Consider the following 19,024-nt stretch of genomic DNA (forward strand, 5'->3'; position numbering starts at 1 on the left):
GAACCCCCCTCTTTTAAGAGCTTCCCGCCCACAGACCTACCTGCCTCTAGAACCCCCCTCTTGTAAGAGCTCCCGGCCCACAGACATACCTGCCTCTAGAACCCAGCCTCTTGTAAGAGCTTCCCGCCCACAGACCTACCTGCCTCTAGAACCCCCCTCTTTTAAGAGCTCCCCGCCCACAGACATACCTGCCTCTAGAACCCCCCTCTTGTAAGAGCTCCCCGCCCACAGACCTACCTGCCTCTAGAACCCCCCTATTGTAAGAGCTCCCCGCCCACAGACATACCTGCCTCTAGAACCCCCCTCTTGTAAGAGCTTCCCGCCCACAGACCTACCTGCCTCTAGAACCCCCCTCTTTTAAGAGCTTCCCGCCCACAGACCTACCTGCCTCTAGAACCCCCCTATTGTAAGAGCTCCCCGCCCACAGACATACCTGCCTCTAGAACCCCCCTCTTGTAAGAGCTCCCCGTCCACAGACCTACCTGCCTCTAGAACCCCCCTCTTGTAAGAGCTCCCCGCCCATAGACCTACCTGCCTCTAGAACCCCCCCTCTTGTAAGAGCTTCCGGCCCACAGACCTACCTGCCTCTAAAACCCCCCCTCTTGTAAGAGCTCCCCGCCCATAGACCTACCTGCCTCTAGAACCCCCCTCTTGTAAGAGCTCCCCGCCCATAGACCTACCTGCCTCTAGAACCCCCCTCTTGTAAGAGCTCCCCGCCCACAGACCTACCTGCCTCTAGAACCCCCCTCTTATAAGAGCTCCCCGCCCATAGACCTACCTGCCTCTAGAACCCAGTCTCTTGTAAGAGCTCCCAGCCCACAGACCTACCTGCCTCTAGAACCCCCCTCTTGTAAGAGCTCCCGGCCCACAGACCTACCTGCCTCTAGAACCCAGCCTCTTGTAAGGGCTCCCTGCCCACAGACCTACCTGCCTCTAGAATCCCCGCCTCTTGTAAGAGCTCCCAGCCCACAGACATACCTGCCTCTAGAACCCCCCCTCTTGTAAGAGCTCCCTGCCCACAGACCTACCTGCCTCTAGAACCCCCCTCTTGTAAGAGCTCCCCGACCATAGACCTGCCTGCCTCTAGAACCCCCCCTCTTGTAAGAGCTCCCCGCCCACAGACCTACCTGCCTCTAGAACCCCCCTCTTGTAAGACCTCCCCGCCCATAGACCTACCTACCTCTAGAACCCCCCTCTTGTAAGAGCTCCCCGCCCATAGACCTACCTGCCTCTAGAACCCAGTCTCTTGTAAGAGCTCCCAGCCCACAGACCTACCTGCCTCTAGAACCCCCCTCTTGTAAGAGCTCCCGGCCCACAGACCTACCTGCCTCTAGAACCCAGCCTCTTGTAAGGGCTCCCTGCCCACAGACCTACCTGCCTCTAGAATCCCCGCCTCTTGTAAGAGCTCCCCGCCCATAGACCTACCTGCCTCTAGAACCCCCCTCTTGTAAGAGCTCCGGGCCCACAGACATACCTGCCTCTAGAACCCCCTCTTGTAAGAGCTCCCCGACCATAGACCTGCCTGCCTCTAGAACCCCCCTCTTGTAAGAGCTCCCCGCCCACAGACCTACCTGCCTCTAGAACCCCCCTCTTGTAAGACCTCCCCGCCCATAGACCTACCTACCTCTAGAATCCCCGCCTCTTGTAAGAGCTCCCCGCCCACAGACATACCTGCCTCTAGAACCCCCCCTCTTGTAAGAGCTCCCGGCCCATAGACCTACCTACCTCTAGAACCCCCCTCTTGTAAGAGCTCCCCGCCCATAGACCTACCTGCCTGGATCCTTGTACCCGAGAGTCCGTCACTTTGTACCCAGGGATGCTGCACCTGCCCAGGCTGCCATTGGGGGTAGTGCCGCAGCTGCTGATGATCTGCAGCTGTTTCTCGGCCCTGTCGGCGCGGTCCAGGAGCTCCTCTATGAACTGCTGCAGGCGCACTTTGGCGTTGGCTTCTCGGCTGGCTGTCTCTTTCAGGAACAAGTCGATTTCTACCACTTCCCTGTGGGATAAAGCAAAGTCTGCAGCTTACACAGGATGACAAAGCTTTGTCCTGCTCTCACAGCTGCTGAGCTTGTTACTATGTATCAGGACAGGTAAGAAAGAGAACTGGAGGAGGATTGTCTGCACCGACACACTGTGACACCCTGCAGCTGTAAGAGCAGGACGTAGACAAGACTGAGCACAGTCACTGACAGCAACCAGAGATCCTGAAAATGGTGAGAAGCGGAAGCACCAGGTATATGAGAAGTGCCGCTGATCCATCGTACAGGCTGCACTTTCTGCTGCTCCGCTGGCACTAAGGGGTTACGTTTCTGGCGTCTTTCCTTGTTTTCGGAGGGGGGGTGGCGTTTTGTGTTTATTTATAATGTCGTTAACCCCGCGTTGACAATGCCAAGCCGCAGGACGTGAGCTCGCACCTCTCTCTAAGTGTTGTTCCTACATAATGAGGGGGATACAGGAGCGTGGCGATGGCGCAGAGCGCTAACAGTCATGGCTCCGTGTATTAGGTTCTCCACCAGCCATCTGTACAGTGGAAAGAAATAAGACCCCCAGGGGGCAGCACAACCAAAAGACACAGAAGGGACTAAACAAGGGAGGGGGGGCATAAGGGTCCGGGGGTATCAGTACATGTATGTCTACCACCTAGTGATCTCATACTGATGGTCCGGGGGTATCAGTACATGTATGTCTACCACCTAGTGATCTCATACTGATGGTCCGGGGGTATCAGTACATGTATGTCTACCACCTAGTGATCTCATACTGATGGTCCGGGGGTATCTCAGTACATGTATGTCTACCACCTAGTGATCTCATACTGATGGTCCGGGGGTATCAGTACATGTATGTCTACCACTTAGTGATTCTCATACTGATGGTCCGGGGGTATCAGTACATGTATGTCTACCACCTAGTGATCTCATACTGATGGTCCGGGGGTATCTCAGTACATGTATGTCTACCACCTAGTGATCTCATACTGATGGTCCGGGGGTATCAGTACATGTATGTCTACCACCTAGTGATCTCATACTGATGGTCCGGGGGTATCTCAGTACATGTATGTCTACCACCTAGTGATCTCATACTGATGGTCCGGGGGTATCAGTACATGTATGTCTACCACCTAGTGATCTCATACTGATGGTCCGGGGGTATCAGTACATGTATGTCTACCACTTAGTGATTCTCATACTGATGGTCCGGGGGTATCTCAGTACATGTATGTCTACCACTTAGTGATCTCATACTGATGGTCTGGGGGTATCAGTACATGTATGTCTACCACCTAGTGATCTCATACTGATGGTCCGGGGGTATCTCAGTACATGTATGTCTACCACCTAGTGATCTCATACTGATGGTCCGGGGGTATCAGTACATGTATGTCTACCACTTAGTGATTCTCATACTGATGGTCCGGGGGTATCTCAGTACATGTATGTCTACCACTTAGTGATCTCATACTGATGGTCTGGGGGTATCAGTACATGTATGTCTACCACCTAGTGATCTCATACTGATGGTCCGGGGGTATCAGTACATGTATGTCTACCACTTAGTGATTCTCATACTGATGGTCCGGGGGTATCTCAGTACATGTATGTCTACCACTTAGTGATCTCATACTGATGGTCTGGGGGTATCAGTACATGTATGTCTACCACCTAGTGATCTCATACTGATGGTCCGGGGGTATCAGTACATGTATGTCTACCACTTAGTGATTCTCATACTGATGGTCCGGGGGTATCTCAGTACATGTATGTCTACCACTTAGTGATCTCATACTGATGGTCCGGGGGTATCTCAGTACATGTATGTCTACCACCTAGTGATCTCATACTGATGGTCCGGGGGTATCAGTACATGTATGTCTACCACTTAGTGATTCTCATACTGATGGTCCGGGGGTATCTCAGTACATGTATGTCTACCACTTAGTGATCTCATACTGATGGTCCGGGGGTATCAGTACATGTATGTCTACCACCTAGTGATCTCATACTGATGGTCCGGGGGTATCTCAGTACATGTATGTCTACCACTTAGTGATTCTCATAGTGATGGTCCGGGGGTATCAGTACATGTATGTCTACCACTTAGTGATTCTCATACTGATGGTCCGGGGGTATCTCAGTACATGTATGTCTACCACCTAGTGATCTCATACTGATGGTCCGGGGGTATCAGTACATGTATGTCTACCACCTAGTGATCTCATACTGATGGTCCGGGGGTATCAGTACATGTATGTCTACCACTTAGTGATTCTCATACTGATGGTCCGGGGGTATCAGTACATGTATGTCTACCACTTAGTGATTCTCATACTGATGGTCCGGGGGTATCAGTACATGTATGTCTACCACCTAGTGATCTCATACTGATGGTCCGGGGGTATCAGTACATGTATGTCTACCACCTAGTGATCTCATACTGATGGTCCGGGGGTATCAGTACATGTATGTCTACCACCTAGTGATCTCATACTGATGGTCCGGGGGTATCAGTACATGTATGTCTACCACCTAGTGATCTCATACTGATGGTCCGGGGGTATCTCAGTACATGTATGTCTACCACTTAGTGATTCTCATACTGATGGTCCGGGGGTATCTCAGTACATGTATGTCTACCACTTAGTGATCTCATACTGATGGTCCGGGGGTATCTCAGTACATGTATGTCTACCACCTAGTGATCTCATACTGATGGTCCGGGGGTATCTCAGTACATGTATGTCTACCACCTAGTGATCTCATACTGATGGTCCGGGGGTATCAGTACATGTATGTCTACCACCTAGTGATCTCATACTGATGGTCCGGGGGTATCAGTACATGTATGTCTACCACCTAGTGATCTCATACTGATGGTCCGGGGGTATCTCAGTACGTGTATGTCTACCACCTAGTGATCTCATACTGATGGTCCGGGCGTATCTCAGCACATGTATGTCTACCACCTATTGATCTCATAGTGATGGTCCGGGGGTATCAGTACATGTATGTCTACCACTTAGTGATTCTCATACTGATGGTCCGGGGGTATCAGTACATGTATGTCTACCACCTAGTGATCTCATACTGATGGTCCGGGGGTATCAGTACATGTATGTCTACCACCTAGTGATCTCATACTGATGGTCCGGGGGTATCAGTACATGTATGTCTACCACCTAGTGATCTCATACTGATGGTCCGGGGGTATCTCAGTACGTGTATGTCTACCACCTAGTGATCTCATACTGATGGTCCGGGCGTATCTCAGCACATGTATGTCTACCACCTATTGATCTCATAGTGATGGTCCGGGGGTATCAGTACATGTATGTCTACCACTTAGTGATTCTCATACTGATGGTCCGGGGGTATCAGTACATGTATGTCTACCACCTAGTGATCTCATACTGATGGTCCGGGGGTATCAGTACATGTATGTCTACCACTTAGTGATCTCATACTGATGGTCCGGGGGTATCAGTACATGTATGTCTACCACCTAGTGATCTCATACTGATGGTCCGGGGGTATCAGTACATGTATGTCTACCACCTAGTGATCTCATACTGATGGTCCGGGGGTATCAGTACATGTATGTCTACCACCTAGTGATCTCATACTGATGGTCCGGGGGTATCAGTACATGTATGTCTACCACCTAGTGATCTCATACTGATGGTCCGGGGGTATCAGTACATGTATGTCTACCACCTAGTGATCTCATACTGATGGTCCGGGGGTATCTCAGTACATGTATGTCTACCACCTAGTGATCTCATACTGATGGTCCGGGGGTATCAGTACATGTATGTCTACCACTTAGTGATTCTCATACTGATGGTCCGGGGGTATCAGTACATGTATGTCTACCACCTAGTGATCTCATACTGATGGTCCGGGGGTATCTCAGTACATGTATGTCTACCACCTAGTGATCTCATACTGATGGTCCGGGGGTATCAGTACATGTATGTCTACCACCTAGTGATCTCATACTGATGGTCCGGGGGTATCTCAGTACATGTATGTCTACCACCTAGTGATCTCATACTGATGGTCCGGGGGTATCAGTACATGTATGTCTACCACCTAGTGATCTCATACTGATGGTCCGGGGGTATCAGTACATGTATGTCTACCACCTAGTGATCTCATACTGATGGTCCGGGCGTATCTCAGTACATGTATGTCTACCACTTAGTGATTCTCATACTGATGGTCCGGGGGTATCTCAGTACATGTATGTCTACCACTTAGTGATCTCATACTGATGGTCTGGGGGTATCAGTACATGTATGTCTACCACCTAGTGATCTCATACTGATGGTCCGGGGGTATCAGTACATGTATGTCTACCACTTAGTGATTCTCATACTGATGGTCCGGGGGTATCTCAGTACATGTATGTCTACCACTTAGTGATCTCATACTGATGGTCTGGGGGTATCAGTACATGTATGTCTACCACCTAGTGATCTCATACTGATGGTCCGGGGGTATCAGTACATGTATGTCTACCACTTAGTGATTCTCATACTGATGGTCCGGGGGTATCTCAGTACATGTATGTCTACCACCTAGTGATCTCATACTGATGGTCCGGGGGTATCTCAGTACATGTATGTCTACCACCTAGTGATCTCATACTGATGGTCCGGGGGTATCAGTACATGTATGTCTACCACTTAGTGATTCTCATACTGATGGTCCGGGGGTATCTCAGTACATGTATGTCTACCACTTAGTGATCTCATACTGATGGTCCGGGGGTATCAGTACATGTATGTCTACCACCTAGTGATCTCATACTGATGGTCCGGGGGTATCTCAGTACATGTATGTCTACCACTTAGTGATTCTCATAGTGATGGTCCGGGGGTATCAGTACATGTATGTCTACCACTTAGTGATTCTCATACTGATGGTCCGGGGGTATCTCAGTACATGTATGTCTACCACCTAGTGATCTCATACTGATGGTCCGGGGGTATCAGTACATGTATGTCTACCACCTAGTGATCTCATACTGATGGTCCGGGGGTATCAGTACATGTATGTCTACCACCTAGTGATCTCATACTGATGGTCCGGGGGTATCTCAGTACATGTATGTCTACCACCTAGTGATCTCATACTGATGGTCCGGGGGTATCAGTACATGTATGTCTACCACCTAGTGATCTCATACTGATGGTCCGGGGGTATCAGTACATGTATGTCTACCACCTAGTGATCTCATACTGATGGTCCGGGCGTATCTCAGTACATGTATGTCTACCACTTAGTGATTCTCATACTGATGGTCCGGGGGTATCTCAGTACATGTATGTCTACCACTTAGTGATCTCATACTGATGGTCTGGGGGTATCAGTACATGTATGTCTACCACCTAGTGATCTCATACTGATGGTCCGGGGGTATCAGTACATGTATGTCTACCACTTAGTGATTCTCATACTGATGGTCCGGGGGTATCTCAGTACATGTATGTCTACCACTTAGTGATCTCATACTGATGGTCTGGGGGTATCAGTACATGTATGTCTACCACCTAGTGATCTCATACTGATGGTCCGGGGGTATCAGTACATGTATGTCTACCACTTAGTGATTCTCATACTGATGGTCCGGGGGTATCTCAGTACATGTATGTCTACCACTTAGTGATCTCATACTGATGGTCCGGGGGTATCTCAGTACATGTATGTCTACCACCTAGTGATCTCATACTGATGGTCCGGGGGTATCAGTACATGTATGTCTACCACTTAGTGATTCTCATACTGATGGTCCGGGGGTATCTCAGTACATGTATGTCTACCACTTAGTGATCTCATACTGATGGTCCGGGGGTATCAGTACATGTATGTCTACCACCTAGTGATCTCATACTGATGGTCCGGGGGTATCTCAGTACATGTATGTCTACCACTTAGTGATTCTCATAGTGATGGTCCGGGGGTATCAGTACATGTATGTCTACCACTTAGTGATTCTCATACTGATGGTCCGGGGGTATCTCAGTACATGTATGTCTACCACCTAGTGATCTCATACTGATGGTCCGGGGGTATCAGTACATGTATGTCTACCACCTAGTGATCTCATACTGATGGTCCGGGGGTATCAGTACATGTATGTCTACCACTTAGTGATTCTCATACTGATGGTCCGGGGGTATCAGTACATGTATGTCTACCACTTAGTGATTCTCATACTGATGGTCCGGGGGTATCAGTACATGTATGTCTACCACCTAGTGATCTCATACTGATGGTCCGGGGGTATCAGTACATGTATGTCTACCACCTAGTGATCTCATACTGATGGTCCGGGGGTATCAGTACATGTATGTCTACCACCTAGTGATCTCATACTGATGGTCCGGGGGTATCAGTACATGTATGTCTACCACCTAGTGATCTCATACTGATGGTCCGGGGGTATCTCAGTACATGTATGTCTACCACTTAGTGATTCTCATACTGATGGTCCGGGGGTATCAGTACATGTATGTCTACCACCTAGTGATCTCATACTGATGGTCCGGGGGTATCAGTACATGTATGTCTACCACCTAGTGATCTCATACTGATGGTCCGGGGGTATCTCAGTACATGTATGTCTACCACTTAGTGATTCTCATACTGATGGTCCGGGGGTATCTCAGTACATGTATGTCTACCACTTAGTGATCTCATACTGATGGTCCGGGGGTATCTCAGTACATGTATGTCTACCACTTAGTGATTCTCATACTGATGGTCCGGGGGTATCTCAGTACATGTATGTCTACCACTTAGTGATCTCATACTGATGGTCCGGGGGTATCTCAGTACATGTATGTCTACCACCTAGTGATCTCATACTGATGGTCCGGGGGTATCTCAGTACATGTATGTCTACCACCTAGTGATCTCATACTGATGGTCCGGGGGTATCAGTACATGTATGTCTACCACCTAGTGATCTCATACTGATGGTCCGGGGGTATCAGTACATGTATGTCTACCACCTAGTGATCTCATACTGATGGTCCGGGGGTATCTCAGTACGTGTATGTCTACCACCTAGTGATCTCATACTGATGGTCCGGGCGTATCTCAGCACATGTATGTCTACCACCTAGTGATCTCATACTGATGGTCCGGGGGTATCAGTACATGTATGTCTACCACTTAGTGATCTCATACTGATGGTCCGGGGGTATCAGTACATGTATGTCTACCACCTAGTGATCTCATACTGATGGTCCGGGGGTATCAGTACATGTATGTCTACCACCTAGTGATCTCATACTGATGGTCCGGGGGTATCAGTACATGTATGTCTACCACCTAGTGATCTCATACTGATGGTCCGGGGGTATCAGTACATGTATGTCTACCACCTAGTGATCTCATACTGATGGTCCGGGGGTATCAGTACATGTATGTCTACCACTTAGTGATCTCATACTGATGGTCCGGGGGTATCTCAGTACATGTATGTCTACCACTTAGTGATCTCATACTGATGGTCCGGGGGTATCTCAGTACGTGTATGTCTACCACCTAGTGATCTCATACTGATGGTCCGGGCGTATCTCAGCACATGTATGTCTACCACCTAGTGATCTCATACTGATGGTCCGGGGGTATCTCAGTATCTGTATGAGCACAGATGTTGCTGCAAATCAGTAATTTATGTTTTGTGCAGCAGTTCTAACTTCTCCCCAGTAGATGGCACCATTGCTACAGTGTGCAGAGCCGCCATGTTACTGCACTGCCTCCTTGGGGGTCTATACAGGGAATAAGGGATGGTAATATCCATGTACTGAAGGGGTTAATGTCACCATCCCTAGTCAGCTCAGACATTAAATGGTGTTAACACCGACATGCCCGGTGGTCTCGTATAATGGAGGGGACAATGCCATCTGTGGTCCATAATCATGAAGGGGTTAATATCAGAAGAGGGATTTTGGGATTGTATTCCGTACTCACCGTAAAATCCTTTTCTCGTTGTATTCACTGGTGGACAAAGCACCATGGGATGTCCTAGAGCCGAGGGTGGGAAACAACCTAGCGCACAGTTACTTCCTGAATCTTACGACCCAAAATGGCATCGGCAGAGGACGCAGAAAGGATCTGGTAAGACTCGGTGAGGTGTGGATGGAGGCCAGGATACTCCGATAGCTCTTGTGGAGAGAGCTGTCACATGGAAGGGCAGATGCCTACCCGGAAGTCGATAGGTCTGCTAAATCGGAGACTGGATCCATCGGGAGATGGAAACCTTGGAACCAGACAGGCCCTGAAGATGGAAAGGGTAGCGAGACACAAATAGACCCAAATCGCCTGGACATCATCCAGGAGAGAAGAGAACGCTCACCTTGGGGTCCGGGCAGAAAGATGGAAAGTCTAAGTCCTCATTGATGTACATTAAGAAACCACCTTAGGTGGTGGACTAAGGAAAACCTTGTCCTTCTGGAGAACCTGAAAGGGAGGCTGCTGGGACAGGGCAGCAAATTCGGAGACTCTGCGGATGTAAGTAATGGCCACCAGAAAAGTGACTTTCCAGGACAGAAGTTGAAGAGGTATAACCCACAGTCTCGAAGTGGGGAGCCTGAAGCACCTCAGGGACGAAATTAGGAACCAACAGGTGGACGCTATGGGGGGGGGCAGTGTGCCACTCTCTGTAGTAGAGTCTTCACCTGAGGCGGGAAGGCCAAGGTCTTCTGAAAAAGAATAAAGAGGCAGAAAACCTGTCCTTTAAGAAAAGAAAGTCCAAGGCCTTGATCCAGACAAGACTGGAAAAAAGCCAGGATCCGGGTTTCCAGGCCTTGAGCATGGACTGGATAGCAGGCTCCGAAAACCCACAATGCCTCAGAACCTCGGCTCCAACAGGCATGCGGCAAGCGGCTGAACAAGGTGGGGAGGAACACAGGTCAACCTGCAGAGCAAAGGGCCAAGGAGCGTCTGCCAGCAGGAACATGAGGTCCACACAGCAGGCCTGGTAGGGGCAATCTGTCACCACCTGGATGGCTGGAACCCCATCGGGCTTAAGTTTTTTGAGAGAAGAGGAAGAGAAGAGAACAGGTACAGAAGGTGGAAGTCACGAGAGCGTTGGTAGAAATTGCTCAAGGATCCAGGGATGGTTCAGATGTTAGGCGAAGAGGTCAACTTCGGGCGTACCCCAGAGAGAGCACAGCTGAAGGAAGATTTGCTGATGAAGCAACCACTTGCCCTGGTCAAAGTTTACTCGACTTAGCTAGTTTGCCGCTCAATGGTCCATACCATGAGTATGGAGTGTCAAAAGAGCCAGAACTCCACCCAAAGGAGAGATAAGGAGGCTTCTTGTACGGTCGCACTGCACCTGGTGTTCCTGATGGGACAAGTAGGTGACCACTGAGGAGCTGTTGGTCTGGATTGTGACCAGACATCCTTGGAGAAGAGAGGTCCAATGAGATAGGGCTAAGAAAATGGCCCCCTGTTCCAGAAGATAGATCTGAAGGAGGTTTCAGCTTTGGACCACATTCCCGGAACGGTCAAGGCACCAAAGACCTCTTTCCCAGCCGGGACACTGAGAGATTCCTGGAGAGGAAAGTCCTCAAGGAAACCCTCGGCAAACAGAGACAGGAAAGACGGGTGGTCAAGATGGATGTAGACTTGTTCCATCGAGCCAAAAACGGCAATTGCAATGGCTCTAGTGGAACTGAGCCAAAGGGAGAGCATCAAAAGCTAAGCACATTGTGCCCAGGACTCGCAGGAAGAAGCAAAGAGAGCACAGAGGAACCCACCGAAGGTGAAACATATCAGATCAGGGGCCAGGGTCTTGGACTACGGCAGGAGAAACTTGCCCTGGTGTAATCGAGAATCATGACCAGGAATTCCATGTTCAGAGGAGCCACAAGGCAGGACTTTTCGGCATTGATGAGCCAGCCAAAGCAGTGAAGGAGGTCCAAGGGGATTGGCAAGCTGGTCAGAAGGAAGGGGTCTTCCTAGAACAGCCCCCTGGTCAATGAGAAGGCCCCCGAAGAGTTTGAAGGCCCTGGAAACTCAGGAAAAGGGCAGGCCTATTTGTAGATGCGAAAAAAAGAAAAGAAAGTCTCGATCTCACCATATAAGTATGCTCCAAGATAACCCTCCGGGTGCACGGCCTTTAACCTCCGGACTGAATAAGGCAACTCCACAGCTGAATCTTTAACCAAAAATAGTAGGTCCGCACTCCTCGGGTTCCATAAAATATAACTTTTAATAAGCCATTAAATGGCTTATTAAAAGTTATATTTTATGGAACCCGAGGAGTGCAGGCCTATTTGTAGCCTAGTCCGTGGCTGAAGCTGGGGAATAAAGTAGAATAATAGCTGGTGCAGGGCACTGCTGATGTGGAGGCTGGCCGGGGGCTTCGGAAGACTAGGCCAGGGTCTAATAAAGCTACCGAAAGCCAAGATAAGGATCCCCAAGACAAAAAGTAGCCGCTTGTGAGCGGCAAGATAAGCCCCAGGAGCGCCCCATAAAAGGGGCTTATTCGTTAAGGTGGAGGGCCCCCATATAGGACCTCACCATGGTCCCAGGAAGGGAAGGGGAGCGAGCCATAGTCATTGAGGCCATGAAGGAGACCAGTAGGGGGATGGGGGTTTGCATTTGCGCTATTCTCATACTCACCTCATCTTCTAATACTCACCTGTGTGGCATCTTTTGGCGCCGCAGGGTCACCCACTTGCTGGACCTCACACACAGGCGTGGGGTCACCGGCAATCTGACTGCCGATGTGGTGGGTGGGGAGGAGGGGCTGAGTGACCTGCGAGCCGCTCTTCTTCAGAGGGGTGCGACTATTGTAACGTACATGCTAAAGACCCCCCTGCACGATGAAAGACAGACCCAATTCCAAGTCAATTCTTCCTTCTATGGACGCTAGGTTAAAACTAACAGGCAGAACGATGGGGCCATACTGCCTTATACTATATGGACACTGCCTTATACTATATGGACACTGCTATATACTATATAGACACTGCCTTATACTATATGGACACTGCCTTATACTATATGGACACTGCCTTATACTATATGGACACTGCTATATACTATATAGACACTGCTGTATACTATATGGACACTGCCTTATACTATATGGACACTGCTGTATACTATATGGACACTGCCTTATACTATATGGACACTGCTCTATACTATATGGACACTGCTGTATACTATATGGACACTGCTCTATACTATATGGACACTGCTATATACTATATAGACACTGCTGTATACTATATGGACACTGCCTTATACTATATGGACACTGCCTTATACTATATGGACACTGCTGTATACTATATGGACACTGCCTTATACTATATGGACACTGCTCTATACTATATGGACACTGCTGTATACTATATGGACACTGCTATATACTATATAGACACTGCTGTATACTATATGGACACTGCCTTATACTATATGGACACTGCTGTATACTATATGGACACTGCCTTATACTATATGGACACTGCTCTATACTATATGGACACTGCTGTATACTATATGGACACTGCAGTATACTATATGGGCACTGCTCTATACTATATGGACACTGCTGTATACTATATGGACACTGCCTTATACTATATGGACACTGCTGTATACTATATGGGCACTGCTCTATACTATATGGACACTGCCTTATACTATATGGGCACTGCCGTATACTATATGGACACTGCTGTATACTATATGGGCACTGCTGTATACTATATGGACACTGCCTTATACTATATGGACACTGCTGTATACTATATGGGCACTGCTCTATACTATATGGACACTGCCTTATACTATATGGACACTGCTGTATACTATATGGACACTGCTGTATACTATATGGGCACTGCTCTATACTATATGGATACTGCCTTATACTATATGGACACTGCTGTATACTATATGGACACTGCTGTATACTATATAGACACTGCTGTATACTATATGGATACTGCCTTATACTATATGGACACTGCTGTATACTATATGGACACTGCTGTATACTATATGGGCACTGCTCTATACTATATGGACACTGCCTTATACTATATGGACACTGCCTTATACTATATGGACACTGCCGTATACTATATGGACACTGCCTTATACTATATGGACACTGCCTTATACTATATGGACACTGCCGTATACTATATGGACACTGCTGTATACTATATGGACACTGCTGTATACTATATGGACACTGCTGTATACTATATGGACACTGCCTTATACTATATGGACACTGTTGTATACTATATGGACACTGCTGTATACTATATAGACACTGCTGTATACTATATGGATACTGCCTTATACTATATGGACACTGCTGTATACTATATGGACACTGCTGTATACTATATAGACACTGCTGTATACTATATGGATACTGCCTTATACTATATGGACACTGCTGTATACTATATGGACACTGCTGTATACTATATGGACACTGCCTTATACTATATGGACACTGTTGTATACTATATGGACACTGCTGTATACTATATAGACACTGCTGTATACTATATGGATACTGCCTTATACTATATGGACACTGCTGTATACTATATGGACACTGCTGTATACTATATGGACACTGCTGTATACTATATGGACACTGCTGTATACTATATGGGCACTGCTCTATACTATATGGACACTGCCTTATACTATATGGACACTGCCTTATACTATATGGACACTGCCGTATACTATATGGACACTGCCGTATACTATATGGACACTGCCGTATACTATATGGACACTGCCGTATACTATATGGACACTGCTGTATACTATATGGACACTGCCTTATACTATATGGACACTGTTGTATACTATATGGACACTGCTGTATACTATATGGACACTGCCTTATACTATATGGACACTGCTGTATACTATATAGACACTGCTGTAAACTATATGGACAGTGCTGTATACTATATGGACACTGCCTTATACTATATGGACACTGCCTTATACTATATAGACACTGCTGTATACTATATGGACACTGCTGTATACTATATGGGCACTGCTCTATACTATATGGACACTGCTGTATACTATATAGACACTGCTGTATACTATATGGACACTGCCTTATACTATATGGACACTGCCTTATACTATATGGACACTGCTGTATACTATATAGACACTGCTCTATACTATATGGACACTGCTGTATACTATATGGGCACTGCTGTATACTATATAGACACTGCTGTATACTATATGGGCACTGCCTTATACTATATGGACACTGCTGTATACTATATAGACACTGCCGTATACTATATGGACACTGCTGTATACTATATGGGCACTGCTGTATCAAATCAAATCAAATCAAAAAATGCTTTATTGGCACGTCCGAATAGGTATTTGGCATTGCCAAAGCTAGTAAAGTGGGTGGGTGGGGGAGTTGGGTTGGGTGGGTGGTGGGTATGGGGGGGGGGGGGTTCGGTTATAACAGTCCATGGAGTCTCATCTTCCTCTTCGTTGGTGACTGCTATATGGGGGTGGGGGTGGGTGGGGCGGGTGTTTTGGGATAAATATAACAGTCCATGGAGTCTCATCTTCCTCTTCGTTGGTGACTGCTATATGGGGAGGTGGGGGTGGGGCGGGTGTATTGGGATAAATATAACAGTCCGTGGAGTCTCATCTTCCTCTGGTTTGGTGACAGCTGGACACGTATTGGGCAGCGATCTCCACAGTGGCCTCTTCTTCTCCCAGTAGGATGTAGAGTTTCTTCTTCTCCCAGTCTAGGATGTGGGCAGAGAGTCTTTGGTAGTAGACGGCCCTCACAGCTGAGTATTTGGTGCAGTGTAGCAGGAAGTGGGTCTGGTCTTCTAGGACCCCCTGGTCACAGTGCTGGCACAGTCTCTTCTCCCGTGGCTTGTACGTCTGCCTGTATCGCCCCGTCTCTATCTCTAGGTTGTGGGCGCTCAGTCTGTACCGGCTCAGGGTCTGTCTGTGCTTGGGGTGGCGTATTCTCTCCAGGTAGGTGGCCATGGTGTAGTCCCTTTGTAGGGATTGGTACACATTGGTGAGTTTCTTGGAGTTATTTATTTCGTTTCTCCATTCTTCAATGTACCGCTCTCTGTTTGCCTCTGTGGTCGCCTTTATTTCGGCCTTGGTTATCATCTGTTGGTGTTTTTGGTTTGGTGGTTGGCTGCTGTTTGGTTGGTGAATGTCTGGTTTGCTCAGGTGGCTTAGCCATGCTTGGTGGTGGTAGGAGTCGCTCCCCTGGATGTGTGCCTGGAAAGCTAGCGCCCTCTTCTGTATGGTGAGCCATAGGGGGAGTCTGCCTAGCTCTGCCCTGCAGGCCATGTTGGTGGTGTTGCGATGGACATGTAGCAGGTATTTGCAGAACTCCAGGTGGAAGTTCTCTGTTGGGCTGGAATCCCACCTTGACTGGTCTGGGTAGGTGGCTGGGCCCCAAACCTCACTGCCATAGAGAAGGATCGGGGAGATGACAGCGTCAAATATCTTCAGCCAGACCCTCACCGGTGGTTTGAGGTGGTACAGTTGTCTTCTGATGGCGTAGAAGGTTCTGCAGGCTTTTGCTTTCAGGGTTTCTATTGCTGCTTTGAAGCTTCCTGATTGGCTGAGCTCCAGCCCCAGGTAGGTGTAGCTGTTGGTTTTCTCCAGTGTGGAGCCGTTCAGTGTGAATTGTGAGGTGGTGGAGGCTTTATTGTGGCCCTTCTTCTGGAATACCATGACTTTGGTCTTCTTCTGGTTGATGGGTAGGGCCCATGTGGTGCTGAATTTTTCCAGCACTGACAGGTTTTCTTGGAGGTCTTTCTCGGTGGGGGCCAGGAGTAGGAGGTCATCGGCGTATAGCAGGAACTTCACCTCTCGATTGTTCAGGGTGAGGCCTGGGGTTGGTGAGGCCTCCAGGGCTGTAGCCAGTTCATTGATATAGATGTTGGAGAGCGTTGGGCTCAGGCTACAGCCTTGTCTGACCCCTCGGGCCTGTTGGAAGTATGCGGTCCTTTTCCCATTCACCTTCACACTGCACTGGTTTCCGGTGTAGGAGCTCTTGATGACGTCGTACGTTCTTTCTCCTATTCCACTCTCTAGGAGTTTTAGGAGTAGGCCTGGGTGCCATACTGAATCAAACGCCTTCTTAAAGTCCACGAAGCAGGCGAATATCTTGCCTCTTCTGGTGTTGTGGACGTGCGTCTTGATGAGGCTGTGCAGGGTGTAGATATGGTCTGTGGTGCGGTGGTTTGGCATGAACCCTGCTTGGCTCTTGCTGAGGACCCCGTGTTGTGTGAGGAAGGTGAGGATTCTGTTATTGATGATGCTGTTGAACAGTTTCCCTAGCTATGTGCTGCTGACGCAGATCCCTCTGTAGTTGTTGGGGTCATATTGGTCCCCATTCTTGTAGATGGGGGTTATGAGGCCTTTGTTCCAGTCTTTGGGGAAGTGTCCAGCATTGAGCACGAGGGTGAATAGCTTTGCCAGTGCCGCGTGTATTGCTGGAGAGCTGTATTTGATCATCTCTGGTAGGATGCCGTCAGGGCCACTGGCCTTTTTGCCTTTCAGCACGGCAATTCTTTCCTGTATATCTTTTATGGTGATTGGTGAGTCCAGAGGGTTCTGGAAGTCTTTGATGACTTTCTCCATGTCCCTCAGTTTGGTGATTATCTGTTGCTGTTCTGGAGTTAGTTCTTCTTCTGGGATGTTTTTGTAGAGACCTCTGACGTAGTTGAGCCAGATATTGCCATTTTGGATGTGGAGAGAGTTTTTCTTGGGCTTTGTGCCCATGTGGTGCCAGGTCTCCCAGAATGAGCTGTCCTGGAGGGAGTCCTCTAGTTGTTCTATTTTGTGGGAGAGGTCCCTCTGTTTCTTCTCTCTGAGGGTGCCCTTGTATTGCTTGCATAGATTGTTGTAGGCTTCCCTCACCTCCTTGTTGTTGGGGTCCCTGTGTTTTTGGTTGGAGGCTGTTCTTAGGGTATGGCGTAGTGCTTTGCAGTCGCTGTCGAACCATTTGTGGGACTGTTTGTTGGTTTGTCTTATGGGTTTGGTTCGTTTCAGGCCTGCTAGTTCTGCTGTGGTCTGTAGGATGTACTTGAGATCCTTCACAGCTCTGGTGACTCCCTGTTGGTCTGGCTGATAGTTGTTTGTATGGAAGTTTGTGAGCAGTGTCTTGATTTCGGGTCGGTTGGTTGCGTTGCTATATTCTATGGCCTGGTGGTTGGCCCATGTGAAATGTCTTGGTAGGTTGTAGAGGCCGGACTGTTGGGGCTCATGTGTGGGTGTTTTGTTCCTGGTTCTCATGTATAGTAGGATCTGGTTGTGGTCTGATAGATGGGAGTCAGGTGCGATTGTGAAGTCTTCTATGTCTGACAGGTCTGCGTCTGTAATGGCATAGTCCACCACGCTGTTGCCCACTTGAGAGTTTAGTGTGAAGCGTCCTCTGGGATCGCCTGTGGTACGTCCGTTTATTATGTACAGTCCTAGGCTTCGGCACATGTTCAGCAGTTGTCTCCCACTCTTGTTGACAATTCTGTCTTGGCTGTTTCTTCTTGTCTGTGTGGGTTCTGGGTGGTGGATCTCACTACCGTGCGTATGTGGGTTGTCGTCCGGGGGCAGGTAGTCTAACTCTGTGCCTGTCCTTGCATTCAGGTCTCCGCATATTAGTACTCTGCCTTTGGGTTGGAAGTGGACAGCTTCCCTTTGTAGGACCTCGTAAGTGTCGGGGTTGTGGTAGGGGGACCCTGGTGGGGGCATATATACTGCACAGAGATAGATGTCCTGCTGGCCGCTGAGGATGGAGTTGCTTATACTATATGGACACTGCTGTATACTATATGGGCACTGCCGTATACTATATGGACACTGCCGTATACTATATGGACACTGCCGTATACTATATGGACACTGCCTTATACTATATGGACACTGCCTTATACTATATGGACACTGCCGTATACTATATGGGCACTGCCGTATACTATATGGACACTGCC

The 19,024-nt window shown here is 48.4% G+C and overlaps 1 protein-coding gene across 1 annotated transcript in view; it reads right to left on the bottom strand.

Annotated features, from left to right (window-relative positions):
• FBXO41 (F-box protein 41) overlaps positions 1-19,024 on the bottom strand; it is a 103,528-nt gene that overhangs the window by 24,835 nt on the left and 59,669 nt on the right. Inside the window, exon 3 of the mRNA XM_075261872.1 lies at positions 1,771-1,996. Coding sequence (XP_075117973.1) covers positions 1,771-1,996 — 226 coding nt within the window. The remainder of the gene's footprint in view (positions 1-1,770; positions 1,997-19,024) is intronic.

This window comes from Leptodactylus fuscus, chromosome 1, assembly GCF_031893055.1.
Source record: "Leptodactylus fuscus isolate aLepFus1 chromosome 1, aLepFus1.hap2, whole genome shotgun sequence".
Classification (NCBI taxonomy): domain Eukaryota; kingdom Metazoa; phylum Chordata; class Amphibia; order Anura; family Leptodactylidae; genus Leptodactylus; species Leptodactylus fuscus.